The sequence below is a fragment of the Mobula hypostoma genome, chromosome 3 (assembly GCF_963921235.1).
Source record: "Mobula hypostoma chromosome 3, sMobHyp1.1, whole genome shotgun sequence".
Lineage (NCBI taxonomy): Eukaryota > Metazoa > Chordata > Chondrichthyes > Myliobatiformes > Myliobatidae > Mobula > Mobula hypostoma.
In genome coordinates this window covers 104,705,371-104,724,589 of record NC_086099.1, presented here as the reverse complement: position 1 = coordinate 104,724,589, position 19,219 = coordinate 104,705,371, and the positions used below count along the sequence as shown (strand labels likewise).

At 40.2% G+C, this 19,219-nt stretch overlaps 1 protein-coding gene and 1 long non-coding RNA gene across 7 annotated transcripts in view; one reads left to right on the top strand and one right to left on the bottom strand.

Moving 5' to 3' along the window:
• prdm5 (PR domain containing 5) overlaps positions 1-19,219 on the bottom strand; it is a 331,962-nt gene that overhangs the window by 276,765 nt on the left and 35,978 nt on the right. For all 5 annotated transcript variants that reach the window (XM_063042227.1, XM_063042228.1, XM_063042229.1 and 2 more), the window contains exon 3: positions 15,178-15,300. In XM_063042227.1, coding sequence (XP_062898297.1) covers positions 15,178-15,300 — 123 coding nt within the window. The remainder of the gene's footprint in view (positions 1-15,177; positions 15,301-19,219) is intronic.
• On the top strand, positions 1,785-17,383 carry LOC134344180 (uncharacterized). Of its 2 annotated transcripts, none has more exons than XR_010017382.1 (3): positions 1,785-2,044; positions 10,961-11,093; positions 17,309-17,383. It is a non-coding gene; the product is annotated as an uncharacterized LOC134344180 (long non-coding RNA). The 2 variants fall into 2 exon arrangements; XR_010017383.1 differs by having other exon boundaries at positions 10,942-11,093.

Here is a 19,219-nt window from a genome sequence, read left to right as displayed (position 1 = left end):
TTGGCTCTTGCATAGGCAATTCTTCGCTTGGGGAGCAGCCTGTGCTTTTAACTTCAATTTACTGCTTGCAATTTACAAACAACACTGAAGACCAATAAAAGCTTCCTGAACTTATTTGCAATTACAATAAGAACTGAAGCCTGGTTCTTGTTTGAATTGATAGGTGCTATATTCACATAACTCCAGAAGACTCCCTAATGAATATTTATATCTATTTACTGTATTTAGAAATGCAGTGCGGAATAGGCCCTTCGAGCTGTGCCGCCCCAGTAACACCGATTTAACCCTAGCCTAATCACAGGACAATTTACAGTGACCAATTAACCTACTAACCAGTATATTGTTCTTGTGGGTATAATATTTAAAAGGAACATGGCAAAGATGAACCTATTTTGGTTTAGCAAGACTATGCTATTAAAACTATACATGAAGTGTGTCAAGTATGTTATAGATGGTAAACCTCAAATATAAATGATAGTTCAATGTTGTATCCTTCAGAAGTACCTACTTTGATCACAATAATCAAAGAGCTATTGGATTCCAAAATATAGGTTTTTATTGTTTCTTATACAGGACTGTGCAAAAAGTCTTAGGCGCCCTAAATTCTTTAGAAATTTTGCTTTTGATATTTTATCTACCGCATTAGTGTGTCAATAGAAAAGAGTTCATTTTAGATTTCCAATCATTATGAAGAAAGTTTTGCTTGGGAGAGAGCTGATGCAGAGAGACCATAATGATAGGGTGGAAAGTGGAAAACTCCAAATATACTTGAGTAAGCTGAAGTCAGGTTTAGAGAAATATTAATCAGGCTCTCTGCCAACATTCTTATGTATATTTAAGGAAATTGTGAGGTAATTTCAATGGAAAAAGATCTTCAACGTCATGCAAATCAACCAGGGATAGATAACATGCTTGGCACAATGCAATGTCTGAGCAAGGGCTAGAGATCTACAGAATACTCAGATCTCTTTTTATTCTGCCCTCACTCGAGAGTTTTCCCATTTTCTTAAGCCAGACAGATCGGTAAACTGCAGTTCCACATAGCTGCAGTTTGAGGACAGTTTTATTATTCACCAACGCCTTACAGCATGCAGGGAACTGATGTAAAAAGACAGTACTTCTCAGCATTCTCACAAAAGGTAGATTCAAATATTGAATGAAATTCCTTTGACTTCTACCTAAGTGCTTCTAACTACGAGCAACTAAATGAAATGTACAAACAATATAACATTTCTGACCTGATGATGAAAGCTGATTGCTCAACAATGCAATAATAAGTAATCAGAAACATCTGTGAACTTACAAGTGAGATCTAGTAATTAGAAATAAAATGACAAAGCACATCAGGCGAGACATAACACTTCCAATTTGTCTCAGCTGCCAAAGGAGAGAATTCTCTGAAAATAATGTCTTAATGTATAATCAAAATAGACAATAATAATTACTTGGACTACTTAAATTTGAGACCGATAAACAAGTCTCACGTTTGACTGGTGATTAATTAATCTAGAACAGAATGTATCCTAAAATATCTAATACAAGCTGAAAATTTTTCATAAATTAACATTTCAAAAGACATGACAGCTGACTCAAACAAACTCAATTTGAATAATTTTTCATTAAGTTAAAAACACTGAACGAACAGCGATACTTCCAAATAGGAAACCAGCTGCTGTATTTAGTATGTTTGTGTACTGTTTCTCAGTCCTGGCATGATGACAAATAAGTTCTACGTATCAACCACAGACAATCAAATACATCTAAAACTCACTATTCTCCGTATCTTAAACATTTTTAAAGCTAATGTTGTAATGTGTAGTTTAAAAGAAATAATTTGCAGTTCTTTATATAGTTAATCAATTCTTGGCCACAAGTGTTCTGGCCACGAGAGCCACAGATCATTTTGTATGATCGTCACTTTCTATACATAAGCTGCTTTTTATACCACTTCCTGTGCAGGCAGTTTTTATTCTGATTTGAAGTACACAGTGGAAAGACATTCATCTCCATCTGCTCTTTGTTTGCCACTGAAACAGCAATATCTGTAAGTAATATTGGTAATATTGTCAAACATTTAGTAGGTATATTTTGAACAAAGTATTACGTTTAAGTTTATCATTGTGCCTTGTGCTTACATCATATAGATATGGGATGTTACATACATATACTACCTTGTTTAACACCTCTTAACATTGACAGTATTAGTATATGCAGATAATTCTGTATTGAATTTAATACACATTTTAGTTAACTCTCTACGCTTTCACAAAAGAAATTCTCATTAAAAATTCTCTAAAAGAAAATCTCCATGGTGTGATTTTAGAAAAGTTGTTTAGCTCGCTGCACATCTGTGTCCATGTGCACAGTGAGGGCAGCAGAATAAGTTTTATGGAATTGGTACCTAACAAATTCTTGCTGCTCATTAGCTAAAGGAATGCGACTTTCAGCTCTGCATCAACGTCAATGAGCTTTTTGCCATTGGCATATTAATATTCCCTACCTCCAACATTAATGGCTGGAGATTACAAGAACGGTTGGAAAATAAACACACGTTATAATCAAAAGAACATTCCAACCTGTTCTTAAAACTCTCAAGTCTATATTGATTGCTTTGGCAAACTGTTTGCTCCCCAAAAAACTCTCCATTGTTTCATCTTACACAGTAGCACAACATATTATAGAGATTATTGCTCTTAATTCCTTTTTATAATAACAATTCATTCTGCTTGAGTAAATGATTGTCATAATCAAAATAAAGAGTATATTATGAAACAAAAATATCACATTTGAATTTAAATTATTATAATTTGACACTGTTCTGAAAGAAGGACTTAAAGTATTCAGGAAGTCTTCCTTCTAACTCCTCTCTAAATCCATAAGCAGGACTGTCCTAGTAGACACATTGTTTATACCTGTTCCTATCCCACAGAACTTCCTCCCTTCACTGCATTCATTCTCCTTCACCGAATCTCTTTCTCAACCTCTTCTATCACTTTGATTGTTTCTGGTCTCTTGCCCCAAATTGCTCAATTTCAGTATATACAGTACATTCAATCTCACTATACCTCCATCCTTCACTAAGATACCCTGAGAGATCTTTCACTTTTTCTTGATCAGAGACCACGTTGTCCCCCTCCAAACCATTTCATCTTGTTGAACTTGTTTTTAATAATGTGCAACTTCTCCCTCTCACTTACTCGAAATAGTCTATCTGTAAGAATGCACATGGGTTCAATCTCTGCCTTTATGGGATACATGGAATAGTATTTGTTTTATTCCTATCAGGCAACACCTTAACTCTTTTTTCACTATGTAGATGACTATATTGCGATTGTTTCCTCCTCTCATACAAAGCTCCAGAGCATCAGACTTCAGATTTAGATCTATTGCACCTACAGTATATCAAAACATACAGTGAAATGTGTCATTTGTGCTAACACCCAAGGATGGGCTGGGAGCAGTCTGCAAGTGTCACCACACTTGCAGTGCCAACATATCACACCCATAATGCTTGGCAGAACAAGGCAGACCACAATAAAATAGAACATACCAAGCAACAAAAGCAAACAATCCCCGTTCCTCCCTACGCACATACAGTCCTTTAACCCTCGAAGAGGCTGTCATCTTCGGCCTCCAGCAGACTCGTTGATTCGCAGACACTGGGCCCTGACTTCCCCAGTGGACTTTCAGAGACTCACAGATCTGGGCTCCAGCTATCGGGTTTTAACAACTTCCAAATGACCTTTGGGCTTCAATCTTCATTAATGACCCAGGACTCGTAGATGATGATAAGTGAAAACTGTGGATGAAGGCCTGATTTCCATGTCTCAAAAGTCTCACTCACTGATGACGGAATTTTGAAATTAGGCCTCAACTCTGGTCTTGTCAATGATGGAACCCCAAAGGTCCTCACCTGTTTGTGGGCCCAATATCCAACTGCAACTTTGCCTCTAGCCTTCAAGTGTGGTGTAAAGGCCTGTACTCTAATTCCTCCACATCCCTATCCCTAAACCCTAAACTGACCCCTAACACCCTTCTCTGTCCCCAAAACCATCCCTGTGAACTACAAATTTTAAAAAATAACAAAAAAAACAAGCATGAGCCACAACCACAATGGAGACTGCAGCTTGGCGTGATCTTGAATAAAAAAGGGACAGTGCCAATGAAAAAAAAATCACATTTACAACCAACGTACATCATAATCTTGCTTTCAAGAGGCCCATCTCTGACACTTTTGTGCCCTTTCACTATTTCCATCTAATACAGCAGGTAAGTGATCAGCATCCATTAAAAGCCACTGACTCCTACAGCTATATTAACGTCTCCTCTCACTCTGCTTCCTGCAAGAAGTTCTTCCAATTTCTCCACATTCAGCATATCCATTGTGGTCTTGTGGTCTTATTCTGATTGCCCCAGCTTCCATATCAGAATTTCCAGGTTCTCTTCCTTTTTGCTCAACCATGATTTCCTCTTCTGCACTGTCAACAGGGTTCTCAATTGACCCTATTGCAGTTCTTACACTTCAGCTCTCAAACCCTCTTCCTCTAGCTCTCCACTCTTCCTCCCACCCAAAGTAGGTGCCCCCTATCCTGATCTGCCACTGAAGACAACTCTACATTCAAAAGATTGAATTTAATCTGTAACTGCCATGCCTCAAAATGACATCGCCAAGAATCTATCTTTCTCTCCCTTCTCCATTCAGTATTTCAAGAGGGCTATTCCCTCCGAAACCACTCTGGTCAACATTTTCACCCTGTGCGCCTGCTAGAAATGTAACATCAGCTCTAATATATTTTCCTTTTGTACCATGTATCCAAGTGAAGGTGAACATTCTAGAAATTTCTTCCAATTTAGTGCACTGCATTCAGTGCTCACAATGTGGCTTCCCCTTCACCTGAGATTCTAAACACAGATTTGGCAACTATTTTGCAGAACACCTCCATACAATTGGCAGTTACTTTAATTCCTATTCCAGTCCCACTCTGGACTCTCAAAGTTTTCAAAGTTAGAAGTTCAAAGTAAATTTATTATCAAAGTACGTGTATGTAACCATATACTACCTTGAGATTTATTTTTTTGCAGGTATTCACAATATAACAAAGAACTACAATAGAATTAATGAAAAACTACATAGAAACAAAGACTGACAAACAATCAATGTGCAAAAGGAGACAAATTGGGCAAGCAAAATTATAAATAAATAAGTACATAAATAAAAAGCAAGACATTCAAAATTCTGGAGGAACTCAGCAGGTCAGGCAGCATCAATGTAAATGAATAAACAGTTCCTATTTCGAGCCAAGCCCCTTCTTCAGGATTGAAAGGGAAGGCAGGAGGTGCCTAAATTAAAAGGTGGGGGGAAGAGAAAGGGGCTATCTGGAAAGTGATTGGTGAGGTCAGGCGGGTGGGGAAGGTCAGGGGCTGGAGAAGGAAGCTGATAGGAGAGAAGAGTAGACAACAGGAGAAAGGGAAGGAGGAGGGGTCTGGGGGAAGTAATAGGCAGCTGAGAAGTGAAAGGTCTGAGTGGGGGAATAGAGGAAGGGGTGAGAGTTTGGTTTTGATCACACCGCCCCATTGCCTGTTCCCAGGATGTGGCTTTCCATTCCAGGACATCAGAGATATTCTCCTTTTTTAAAGAAGTTTCCCTTCCTCCACGATTGACAGTGCTCCCACCCGCACCTCCTCCATTTCCCGTACATTCGCGCTCACCCCATCTTCTTGCCACCTTAGTAGGGATAGAGTCACTACTTTGTTGAGCACCTCCGCATCATCTGCCACAAGCAGGACTTCCCAGTGGCCAAATATTTTAATTCTGATTCCCTTTCCCATTCCAACATGTCAGTCCATGGCCTCCTCTTGTGCCAAGATGAGGCCACCTCAGGGTGGAGGAGCAGCACCTTACATTCCGTCTGGGTAACCTCCAACCTGATGGCAGGAATATCAATTTCTCCTTCTGGTGAACAAAATTTCCTCCTCCCTCCACTTCCTTCATTCCCATTCTGACCTTTCTCTTCTTCTCAGCTAATACTTCCAAGTCCCCTCCTCCTTCCCTTTCTCCGATTGTCCACTCTCCTCTCTTATTGGATTCTTTCTTCTCCAGCCCTTGACCTTTCCCACCCACATGGCTTCACCAATTACCTTCCAGCTAGCCTCTTTCCCATCCCCCCACCTATTAAATCAGGCATCACTCCCTTTCTCTCAGTCCAGAAGAAGGGTCTCAGTCTGAAATGTCGACTGTTTACTGCCTGGCCTGCTGAGTTCCTCCAGCATTTTGTGTGTCTTGCTTTGGATTTCCAACAACTGCAGATTTGCTCTTGTTAGAAAATAAATAATACTAAGAACATGATTTGGAGTCTTTGCAAGTGAGTCCATGGGTTGTGGAATCTGTTCAGAGTTGAGGTGAGTGAGGCTATCTACACTGGTTACACAGCCTGATGGTTGAAGGGTAATCACTGTTCCCGAATCTGATGGTATGGAACCTAAGGCTCCTCTACCAACTTCCCAATGGCAGCATTGAGAAAAGAGCTTGACCTGGAAGGCAGGAGTCCTTGATAAAGAATGCTTTTTTCTTGTGGCAATGCTCATTATAGAAATGCACAATGGAGGGAGGGCTTTGTCTGTGACGGACTGAGCTACATCTACTACTTTTTGTAGGCTTTTCCATTCATAGGCATTGGTGTTTCCATCCAGGTCATGATGGAACCAGTTAGGATAACTGGCATGATTTTCTTTATAAAGTTGCAACTACACTCAAATTAATTCAAAGAACACTATCCGATCTTCTGACTTGACACAGTGCAGACTTTCCAGTTTGTATTAGAACTGGCCAGTACAGGTAAAAGGATATCAACCTGCTACGTTCTTTCCCTCTCTCCCTCTCTCTGCATTTTTCTTGATCAGCAGAGCATTTTCAACATTTGTTGTTCTTATTGTAGTTACGAGTGGCTTTGCACTGCTATTCTCATTGGTAAACTCTGGAAAACATGCCAATTCAGGTACAAATTCAAGTTTAAGGCACTGAACTAGTATACAGAGGCTGACTATTAATCTAGAGTGACAAATTTAAATCCCACATAGCAACCAGAGATTTTCTAAAATTCAAATAATTAAGTAAACCTGAAATCATTGGAGCAGAAGCCCTGTAAAAATATATATAATGTTCACTATTGCCCATCAAGGGAAAAAAATGGCCCTTTTTGGTTCTGTTTATACAAATGTGGATGCCTCTTGGCAACCTTCCAAAATGACTCAACTAGGGACTCAATCCAGTGACCGATTAGGTAAGTCAAGTCCACATCTAATGAACAAATTACTCCGTTTATTTGCTTACCTCTATCTTGCACTTTATTCAGGCCAAACGCAATAACATTTTATCAATTATCGCAACATATGATAATAGACTCACTCTCACCTGGACGTTGCATATCCCGTAATTAGCCTATTTGCATCTGTTTCATTTAAATTGTCATGCACAATAACTTGGTATCAGGTCTGTCACCAATAAAACAGTTATGTTCTGAGAATCTAAACAATTACTATGTACGAACATAGATAATAACCAAATCCCCACTTGGCCTCATTGGTCTCAATTCATTTCATCACCTTCTCTTTCAACATTTGCAAACCTCAAAATATAGTTAAACCTATCGGCAGTGTTAACTCACTCTAGCAGAAGAGTTACTGCCTTTTTGGAATTCCATCTAAGCATTAAAATACCCATACATTTCCAAAATAGGAACTGGCCTGTTCTCCAGAAGTAGGAGTCCACACATCATCTCCTCATGTTGTTATCAAGGGTTTGCAGAATATAATAAATCACACATGGGCTCCCATGAGAAGGAAACAGGTTGTGCACTTTCCAAAATATGCCAAAACAGTTGGATTGCTGTTTCAGTTTTTACTTGTTATTATGGCAGCAAGCACTCTACTGACAGTTGTAGAATGCAGATATCTCAATGGGGCCATTTCACATTACACAATAACAGCAACAAAATCTTCTCTATTGTTCTGATCTGGAATTGATGTCACATGCATCTCAGGAGATAAAGGGCTTTTCAATTCCTTCTGAAGCAAACATTTTACTGGAATCATCAACGGATCATCAATAAATTAAATGAAAACAATTAAAAGCAACAGCCTACCGGTGAGTGGAGTACAATAAGCCATTCAAAGAGCAACTTTTAAGACATAAATATGTCTCCCTTCTTGTCTCTACTTAAAAGTACAACTAAGGCAGTGATTTCTACTGAACCATGGGGAAGAGATTCAGTTATTATTGCAGACTATACTCCATTACACAGGAGTAATATTAACTTAAACATACTTCATATGTAAGATTATTATTTCAGAACACCATATAAATACTGGGATTAGTAAATCAGATTAGCTCTTATGGGTAATTTCAGATGCAGAAAGATGCAAACAGAGTTCCACTGGGCTGTACATTGGCTAACCAATAATGGGATTGAGGAAATTCCATTAACATTGAGATCTGGTAAAGTTTTCATTTTTAATATGAAAAGGTAAGTACCAAGAATGCAAAATGAATAAACAATAAGTTATTTTATTTTCCATTGAGAAAAGTCTAAGATTTTGAGGTGCTACAACTTCTGCCCTTGATTCAGTTCTTCATACCAGGTCAATAAGGGAGCTACAAATGCCCTCAACAACAAAGAAAACATGGGATAAATAAGCAGCCAGATAATCCCAAATCCCCATCATTGCTGAAGGAAAATAATAACACAAACACATAGCAAATATTTTACATCCTGCCATTCAGGCTGAAATGACATAAACCACATCACATATAGAGACTAAATGAAAATGGGCTAAAAGTCTTAGTCTCTTCATCCTCAACATGGTAAAAAAATAATATACTATCAGCTAAACAAAACACTTCCATCTGTATCTTATGTTTCTGACTCAAATTACGTTATGGGCTTTCTAATGCAAGTTTGTCATCAGAACCAAGTACTCAGTGAAGCAGTACAATATTCATGTGAGGAGAGATGGATTCAACATCAATCTTAAACAACCAGGATTGATGATATTGGAAGTCTAATGAATTCCTCATAAAAAAGTAAAGGTTGGGGAATTTAGAAATGTATCCCCTATACCAGTTCCTCTGCAATAAATCTCAGAACATTCTTTGGCAGCAATTACTACAGGACCTTGAGAGGTCAAATTGAATTCTGGGGTCCAAAAGAAAATAATCTGGTGTATCGAACTAACCAGCAATGTTATCAATGGGTCATCCGCAAACTCTTTCGAGGACTTCCCCTCCAATTTGTACTAGTTCCAATTGTTACATTGAAGGAAATTTTGAACATTTATAAAACAACAAACCGTAGCTTAATAAGTAACTGACTGCAACTGACAAAATGACTATTATAATTTCAGTGAGCTCATTTTTTAAAATAGTAGTCGTTAACTTCGAATATTTCATGTCCCATACCCTTTAGCATTTCCTTACTGTAGCTTGTAACTGAGAGCTTTCCCAACAGGATTTAGTATTAGCTGCCTTTGAGTCAGATTGGAAAGTAGTTACATGGACAGAAATGTACGTATACTCTGCAGTACCCTCCAAATTTATGAATTATCTTTTATAAAAGTTTAAATCTATGCCTCTAAAAAATGAAAAGAACCTGTACATTAATTGACTTGGTAGAAAGAAGTATCTATATTTAAAAAATCATTAAATAATGCGTAACATGATGGGGACACAGATTCCGGAATGTGGAGTTACCGTCTGCTGCAGGAACTCGGTGGGCTGAGCAGCACCTGTGCAGCTGAAGGAAATATGTTGATATTTCAGGGCAAGACCCTGTATCAGGACTGAGAGTGGGGAAGTGAATTGGCGAGAACACGAGAAGAGAAGTGAGACAGAAGTTCAGGGTGATTGGTGGACTGAGAAGGGTGTAAGAAGATACCCCGGTTGTGCCAGTTAGGGGAGGGGAGTAGGGGTGGGGTTGGAAGACAGTGGCAGGTGAATGATGCAGGCAGACAAACAGAAAAAAAGGCAGATGGAGAAAGTAGAGGGAGTGAATGTGAAAGTTAGAGACAGCTGCTAGAAGGAGACAAATATGAACACAAAGGGCAACCAATGCTAGAATCCGATAAGAAAGTGAGAATGAGGACCATTAGGGGAGAGATGAATGGCAGATGAGTGTGGGGAGTTTAGGGGGTGTCAGTAGGTGAACTGCGTGTGTCGTGGGTGAATAGAAGGAACCAGGTGGGGAGAAAGATGAAACAGGTGATGAGGGTTGTGGTAGGGAATGGGTGGGAGGGAAAGGAGACAAAAATGTGAGTACTGGAGCAAGATTTGAGGAGAGGTAGGAAGGAAAGAGGGGTAAAACCACAGGAGCGGGGTATTAAAATTGGAAAATCCAATTTCCATATCATTAAGTTGTGGGCTACCCAGGTGGAATAAGAAATTACATTGGGTTTCACCCTGACAGAAAGAAGAAGATGAAGATGAGTAAGTCAGCATGGGGACAGAAAGGAGAACTGAAAGGGAATGTAACTGGGAGCTCAGAATGGCCAATGCAGACCAAAACCCAGATCTGTGTTTGTAACTAATATGGGCAAAAAAAAATTATTAGTCACCAATAAATGCTGGTCTTGGAGTTCAAAATAATACAAGAATATTCAACAGGTGAATTGGACAATACTGCCATGTGGCACATGCTGTGCATGGAATGGTGAACAGGGAGGAGTCTCGGTTAGTGAGAGCAGGGTCACGGTAGTTGACCAACATACACTGCAGCAATGAAATGAATCAGAATCAGGTTTAATATCACCGACATATGTCATGAAATTTGTTAACTTAGTATCGCACTGTACTGCTGCCGCTAAATAATTAATTACAGTAAGTGTAAGAAGAAAGCCCTTAACTCCGAGTGGAGTCATCAGGACACCATCATGACGGCGTTTTTTTAGCAGGCTTTCTTATTTTTACGAGGCTGAGTTGCTAGCTCGACAGTCAACGCAGCACGGATGGAAAGCGTGCAAGGGAGCCGGCTGGATTCGAATTTGGGAGCCTTCGCTCTGAAGTCCGGCGCTGATGCCACTTACACCACCAGCCGGCAATTACAGTAAGTATAGTGCCTATAAAAAGAATTCCCATTGCCCCAGAAGTTTTCATATTTTATTGTTTTACAACATTGAATCACAGCGGATTTAATTTGGCTTTTTTTGACACTGATCAACAGAAAAGGACTCTTTCATGTCAAAGTGAAAACAGATCTCTACGAAGTGGTCTAAATTAATTACAAATATAAAACACAAAATAATTGATTGCATAAGTATTCAACCCCTTCAAGTCAGTATTTAGCAGATGCACATTTGGCAGCAATTACAGCCTTAAATAGGTCTCTATCAGCTTTGCACATCTGGACACTGCAATTTTTCCCCATTCTTCTTTCAAAAACTGCTCAGGCTCTGTCAGATTGCATAGGGATTGAGTGAACAGCCATTTTCAAGTCCAGCACAAATTCTCAATTGGACTGAGGTCTGCACTCTGACTTGGCCACTCCACGACATTAACTTTTGTTGTTTTTAAGCCTTTCCTGTGTGGCTTTGGCTTTACGCTTGGGGTCATTGTCTTGCTGGAAAACAAATCTTCTCCTAAGTCGCAGTTCTCTTGCAGACTACATCAGGTTTTCCGACAGGAATTCCCTGTATTTTGCTGCATTCATTTTATCCTCTACCTTCACAAGCCTTCCAGGGCCTGCTGCAGTGAAGCATCCCCACAGCATGATGCAGCCACCACCATGCTTCACAGTAGGACGGTGTGATTTTGATGATATGCAGTGTTTGGCTTCCGCCAAACACAGCATTTAGTTTGATGGCCAAAAAGCTCAATTTTGGTTTCATCAGACCATCGAACCTTGGATGGCAAAGGGAAAGAAGCTGCTCCTGAATCACTGAGTGTGTACCTTCTGGCTTCTGTAACTCCTTCCTGATGGTAACAATGAGAAGAGGCACGATCTGGTTGCTAGGGGTCCTTAATAATGGACGCCGCCTTTCTGAGGCACTGCTCCTGGACGATCTCTTGGGCACTATGGAAACTCGTACCCAAGATGGAGCTGACCAATTTTTACAACTCTCTGTAGCTTCTTTCTTTCTGTAGCTTCTTTCAATCCTCCAAACCAGACAATGATGCAGCCTGTCAGAATGCTCTCCACAGTACATCCATAGAAGTTTTCAAGTGTTTTAGGTGACATACCAGATCTCCTAAAGAAATATAGCCGCTGTCTTGCCTTCTTTATAGCTGCAATGATATTTTGGGACCGGGTTAGATCCTCAGAGATACTGACATCCAGGAATGTAAAATTATTTATTCTCTCCACTTCTGATCCCTCTATGAAGACTGATTTCTGTTCCCTCATCTTATCCTTTCTGAAGACCACAACCAGCTCTTTGGTCTTACTGACGTTGAGTGCATGGTTGTTGCTGCGACACCACTGAACTAGCTGGTATATCTCATTCCCATACGCCTTCTCGCCTCCATCTGAGATTCGACCTACAATAGTTGCATCACCAGCAAATTTATTGATGGCATTTGAGCTATGCCTAGCCACACAGTCATGGGTGTAGACAGAGTAGAGCAGTGGGATAAGGACATATCCCTGAGGTGCGCCAGTGTTGATCAACAGCAAGGAGGAAATGTTATTACCAATCCACACAGATTGGATACCAGGCCTCCTTCCTACAGGCTACCCAATGCACATACTGAGAATAACTTATTCCACAGCAGAATTATACCATATGTGACTATTCACAGGTAAGTGAAGGAACAAAGATAAGGAAGGTGAAAGGTAATATTTACTCCCCACATACAAATGCAATACACCAAGCCATCTAAACTACAACCAGGATTCAAAATGTGCATTATGCATAAGCATCACCATTATTATTTACATAGCATTAAATTCCCAACGAGCAATGATAAATCTTCAAAGGACTACAATTCCAATTTGATATTTGGCCACACCAATTAAATGACTGATGAGAATGTAGTAACAGAACATGTATTGGAAGAAAAAGTAAAAGTGATTTTCTTTGGTGGTCCAGATAAGAAGCAAGGAGAAACCCTATCAAGGGTCGGAGAAACAGAAGAATGTCAAATCTCCTGAGTCTATAAAGTGAACGCTTTGGTAGCCTGGAGAAAAGTGAATCACAGTCTTACATTAGTTTGATATTCACTTCTGCTTTAAATATTTGAACCATCTGTGTTATTATGTGTGTTAATAACAAGGAACTTCAGTTCCCAGTGTTCAATGGAACCGGAAACGTCAGTGACATTGGAGAGATTGCACACACTCGGTGTTGAGCTGGAAGCCATTACTAGAGTGTCCCAAATAAATTTGTGCTGGCATTTTTACCCATGCTGTTTGTCTTTATTAAGAACAAACATAACATGGTGTCAGTTGGATGATTACAAGACTCTCAAAGTTAAAACCAAGATTTACCCAATTAAGTTAAAAGTGACCAGCTACACCGGACAGAACGTTCCAGTGAAAGGGGGCTGTATAGTGACCTTCAAGCACAAGGGGCAGCAACTAAAAGCACAGCTACTGATTGTTGAAAAGTGTGTACAACCCACATTAGGTCTCAGTGCATGGGAAAATCTCATCCTGGTGAAAAGAGTTTTTGTAGAGGCTTCACAGTCCAAAAACGTCCACACTTCACTTATGGAAGAGTACACAGATGTTTTTTGATGTAACTTGAGAAACAGCATCAATGAGAGCTCCAGAGAGGTTATGCAACAGAAGCACAATAACTCCGCTTTCCATAGACATCCGTACCAGCTACACTAGCATGACAGTCAAGATGCCAGTGTCACAGGATGAGGAAGTTTTTTAGTCCTGCTTCCACATCATGCAGCTTTGGCTCAAAATCTGACTCTCATCAACTTCCAGTTAAAGACTGGAAATCAAAAGCAACTCCATAACCATCTTCAAAGTTGAAGAGGAAAAATAAAAAGGAAGCTGGGAACCATGCAGTCCCCAAGGTCAGAACAGCAACAGTTCAACACAAACCAACAGGAGTTGCCATCTATGATACACAGCCAGCAGAAGGAGATTTGGGAATTCAGACAGAATCAGTTCGAACTTGTGCAAAGACTCACTGATCAGTCCATGGCTCCATTGTGAGGCATATGGAGCAAACTATAGTCACACAGCAAGAAAAAGAACAGGGACGAACAGGTAAGATCTTGGCAGAAGGATGAGAAAGAAATGAACATGTTGATCAGAGACTGAATACAGCAAATAAAAGCAATACATCTATGGAAAATAAATAGGAAGCCCAAAGGATATTAAACCACCACAGAGACTGACTGAAAGCAGCTAAGTGTACATACTCATTACAATTGACGTTAATGTAAATATCTTTGTTGGAAAGCATTACTGTTTCTTGCAGGTTTATGAGGACATCTTATCATGATTGTTTATTTTCTTTAAAGGAGGGAAATGTGTTATTATGTGTGTACATAATAAATACCTTCAGTTCCCAGTGTGCAATGTGGGCAGTTCACTCGGAACCAGAAGTGACATTGGTGAGTGGGCGCACGTGCCCATGTTGAGCTGGAAGCCATTACTGGAGGTCCCAGATAAATATGTGCTAGCATTTTTACCCATGCTGTTTGTCTTTATTAAGAACAAACATAACACACCGCACTGTGAACTTCCATATATCCATGGGGTAAAGAACATCTTAAACCAGTCTATTATCATAGAAAAATACCAATGAAGTTGGCATCAGCATTAAAAAACTGCTTTAAAAAGCTACTTTAACAAGGATTCATGATAATTACTGCTTTTCCTAAGTACTTCTTGTTTGATTTTGGATTAAGACATTGATATAGAACTTTAAATTAAGATTGAAAGCATCAATTTATTGACTAGGCTACATCATGGCTGAAATAGACCACATTTACTGCAAGTTTATTGAAACCTATTATTTCCAATAAAAAAACATAATTACCATAATCCACAGATAGATCTGAGCTATCTATCAGAACTAAATGCTAATTCACTAGCATTACAACTGACTTGCAAATTGAAGAGCAGGTGCAGTGCCACTGTAGGTGGCTATATATAAAATAATGGGAAAAAAGACAACTGAATAACCATTAGCCACCTTTAAAGGCCTCTGTGGCATTCCCATACGTACCTGAATTGCAGCCAGATTTTTCACTTCTTGTGTTGGGGCCTGATGGACAAAGCGTAGCCAATTTGAATGCCGAGGATTGCTGGCATCCAGAATATACAAAACTTCTCCCTTATTTCCACGTACCTGCAACAGCAAAAGAAAATGCAGAATTACAACCAGTCACAAAAAAATCTGGAAACATTATTCAAAACATACAAGAGTTTATTTTCTTCCACATGACCTCGTGGGTTTCCTCAGGGTGCTCCAGTTCCCTCCTAGTCTAAAGACGTGCCAGTTGGTAGGTTAATCGGTCATTGTAAATTGTCCTGTGAACAGGCTGGGGTTAAATCGGGGGATTACTGAGCTGCACAGCTTGAAGGACCAGAAGGACCCATTCAGCGTGGTTATCTCAATAAATATCTAAATAAGACTTATGTAAATACAAATTTACAGCTAACCAAGTCCTTTCCTTTGGATGAGCAAGTGTGTTTACAATGGAAATACTGTGTACTGCCCAGTGTTAAAAAAAAGCATGGTGCAAAAGTGTGTGGGATGTAGTGAATTTTATATGATGAGCTCAAACTTCTCATATGTTCACATTTATCAAACACATATCATCTATAATTTGAGTGTGATTTGAAAACCTCTCCAATTTGTTCACTGTTATTTCCAAGTCAAAGTTTAATCTTAAATTATTCTCTCCCCCTGCTGTTATAAACTCTACAGGAGATTCTGATGATTTTGTTTTTGTACATTAGCTGCTCTAATGAAATAGCCAGAGACAATTATAACAAACACAGAATTTGTACAATCTTAACCTTGGTGCTTTGCAAGTAATAGGTCAAATGAATGAGACCTCCAGCTTTGTTAGCAGACCAGAACATCCTCAACTTTCGCCAGTACCCCAGAATGCCCTGAATTTGCAGAAATGTTCATTAAACATGATAAATTTGGCCTTTCAAGCTTTATTGAAAGAGTCATTAATCAATATATTGTCAGGTAATTTTAGCAAAAATGTATTAGAAACCTTTCTTTCTCAGATCATATAAATCCTAGAGACCAGCTGGAAAACTGTGACTGGTTGTCCATTTTGAGTTTCTTTAAGGTCGCAGCCTCTGATCTGAGTTACTCAGTAACAACACCATCTAACAGATTCTGTAGAAACACCTTTGCTGCTTCTCTTTCATGAAGGAAACCTTACAATTAAGTAATTTTCATCACTGGAAAATAGAATCAGAATGAGAGAAAATCAAGCACTGCTGAGTCTCATTACATTAAACTTTCATAGAATGGTGAGGTCCTGATGATTCAGATCTCTGGTTTCAGTTAACTGTAATTGTAATACTTTTCAACAGCAGTTACTGTTCAAGTTCATTCTCAATAAAACATCATTCCCTTATTCTTAGTCTATAAGCACTGCCTGGTGTAACAAGGTTTTAATTAGTATTATTTGATTTAGATAGATGGTAACTCCTTTATCAGTTCACTATATGTCCATCGTGTTTCTCAGCTTCCTGCAACCTTATTGCAACTGTATTGAATTAGTTGTTAAGGAGGGCACCTTTATATTGGCTGAATCCTTCTATGACCTGACAAATTCAATGACTGAACAATTCATATGCAGGCAATATTACCACAAAATTAACTTTACCAAATTAGAGCAATTGCATTGAAAATTATGAAAGCATTTTAATGTTAAAATGAGAAACTTAATTAAATTTAAACACTTAAAGTCGGTTAAAAAGTACTGACCACATTATATAGAAAGGGCAACACATTCCACAACATGCTTATGGATGGCAAAAGTTGGTTTCTGTAATATACCATTATTCACAAGATATTTAATAAATTCTTAAAAATAATAAACTAATAACTCACAACTCCCTATTCCAAGCTGCTCCCTTTCCCTCTCCCTCTCTAGTGACTGAGAGCCTGTCTGAGATCCTGAAGTGTTGGGATGGGCTGTAGTTTTTTCATGGACTCCAGATCAAAATCTCTTTGGGGGCTTTCGCTATTGCTTGCATGGCGGGTGGGGGGTGTGAGGAGGGGGTTGGTGCAAGTGGGGGGAGGGGGAGTGTCAATGCTTCTGCACAGATGGGCTTTGGTGTTCTGATGTTTCTGACATTCATTCCTTGTTTTCTTTTTGTTTCAGGGATGTCTGCGAAGAATAAGAATTTCAGGTTGTATACTTTATGCAATCTCTATTATTAAAATGAACCATTTGAACCATGGTCTCTTGAAAATTTATTTGTATTTTAATAATTGTATTTAATGCATTCTCTTTATGTATCCGGCTTAGCATTCTGTTGACCAATGGATATTCTTTATCAAATACTCTTCACTTGCATCCCCCAACATAATAATTTCGTGTCACCCACTCTATGCAGTTCAAATATATCTTCAATAACCTTCTGCCTAGTTTCCTCAATTCAGCAATAAGCTGTTTTTAAACGCAAACAACAGGAATTCTGCAGATGCTGGAAATTCAAGCAACACACATCAAAGTTGCTGGTGAACGCAGCAGGCCAGGCAGCATCTATAGGAAGAGGTGCAGTCGACGTTTCAGGCCGAGACCCTTCGTCAGGACTAACTGAAGGAAGAGTGAGTAAGGGATTTGAAAGTTGGAGGGGGAGGGGGAGATCCAAAATGATAGGAGAAGACAGGAGGGGGAGGGATAGAGCCAAGAGCTGGACAGGTGATAGGCAAAAGGGGATACAAGAGGATCATGGGACAGGAGGTCCGGGAAGAAAGACAAGGGGGGGGGGGACCCAGAGGATGGGCAAGAGGTATATTCAGAAGGACAGATGGAGAAAAAGGAGAGTGAGAGAAAGAAAGTGTGCATAAAAATAAGTAACAGATGGGGTAAGAGGGGGAGGTGGGGCCTTAGCGGAAATTAGAGAAGTCGATGTTCATGCCATCAGGTTGGAAGCTACCCAGACGGAATATAAGGTGTTGTTCCTCCAACCTGAGTGCGGCTTCATCTTTACAGTAGAGGAGGCCGTGGATAGACATGTCAGAATGGGAATGGGATGTGGAATTAAAATGTGTGGCCACTGGGAGATCATGCTTTCTCTGGCGGACAGAGCGTAGATGTTCAGCAAAGCGGTCTCCCAGTCTGCGTTGGGTCTCGCCAATATATAAAAGGCCACATCGGGAGCACCGGACACAGTATATCACCCCAGTCGACTCACAGGTGAAGTGTTGCCTCACCTGGAAGGACTGTTTGGGGCCCTGAATGGTGGTAAGGGAGGAAGTGTAAGGGCATGTGTAGCACTTGTTCCGCTTACACGGATAAGTGCCAGGAGGGAGATCAGTGGGGAGGGATGGGGGGGACGAATGGACAAGGGAGTTGTGTAGGGAGCGATCCCTGCGGAATGCGGGGGGGGGGGAGGGAAAGATGTGCTTAGTGGTGGGATCCCGTTGGAGGTGGCGGAAGTTGCGGAGAATAATATGTTGGACCCGGAGGCTGGTGGGGTGGTAGGTAAGGACCAGGGGAACCCTATTCCTAGTGGGGTGGCGGGAGGATGGAGTGAGAGCAGATGTATGTGAAATGGGGGAGATGCGTTTAAGAGCAGAGTTGATAGTGGAGGAAGGGAAGCCCCTTTCTTTAAAAAAGGAAGACATCTCCCTCGTCCTAGAATGAAAAGCCTCATCCTGAGAGCAGATGCGGTGGAGACGGAGGAATTGCGAGAAGGGGATGGCGTTTTTGCAAGAGACAGGGTGAGAAGAGGAATAGTCCAGATAGCTGTGAGAGTCAGTAGGCTTGTAGTAGACATCAGTGGATAAGCTGTCTCCAGAGACAGAGACAGAAAGATCTAGAAAGGGGAGGGAGGTGTCGGAAATGGACCAGGTAAACTTGAGGGCAGGGTGAAAGTTGGAGGCAAAGTTAATAAAGTCAACGAGTTCTGCATGCGTGCAGGAAACAGCGCCAATGCAGTCGTCGATGTAGCGAAGGAAAAGTGGGGGACAGATACCAGAATAGGCACGGAACATAGATTGTTCCACAAACCCAACAAAAAGACAGGCATAGCTAGGACCCATACGGGTGCCCATAGCTACACCT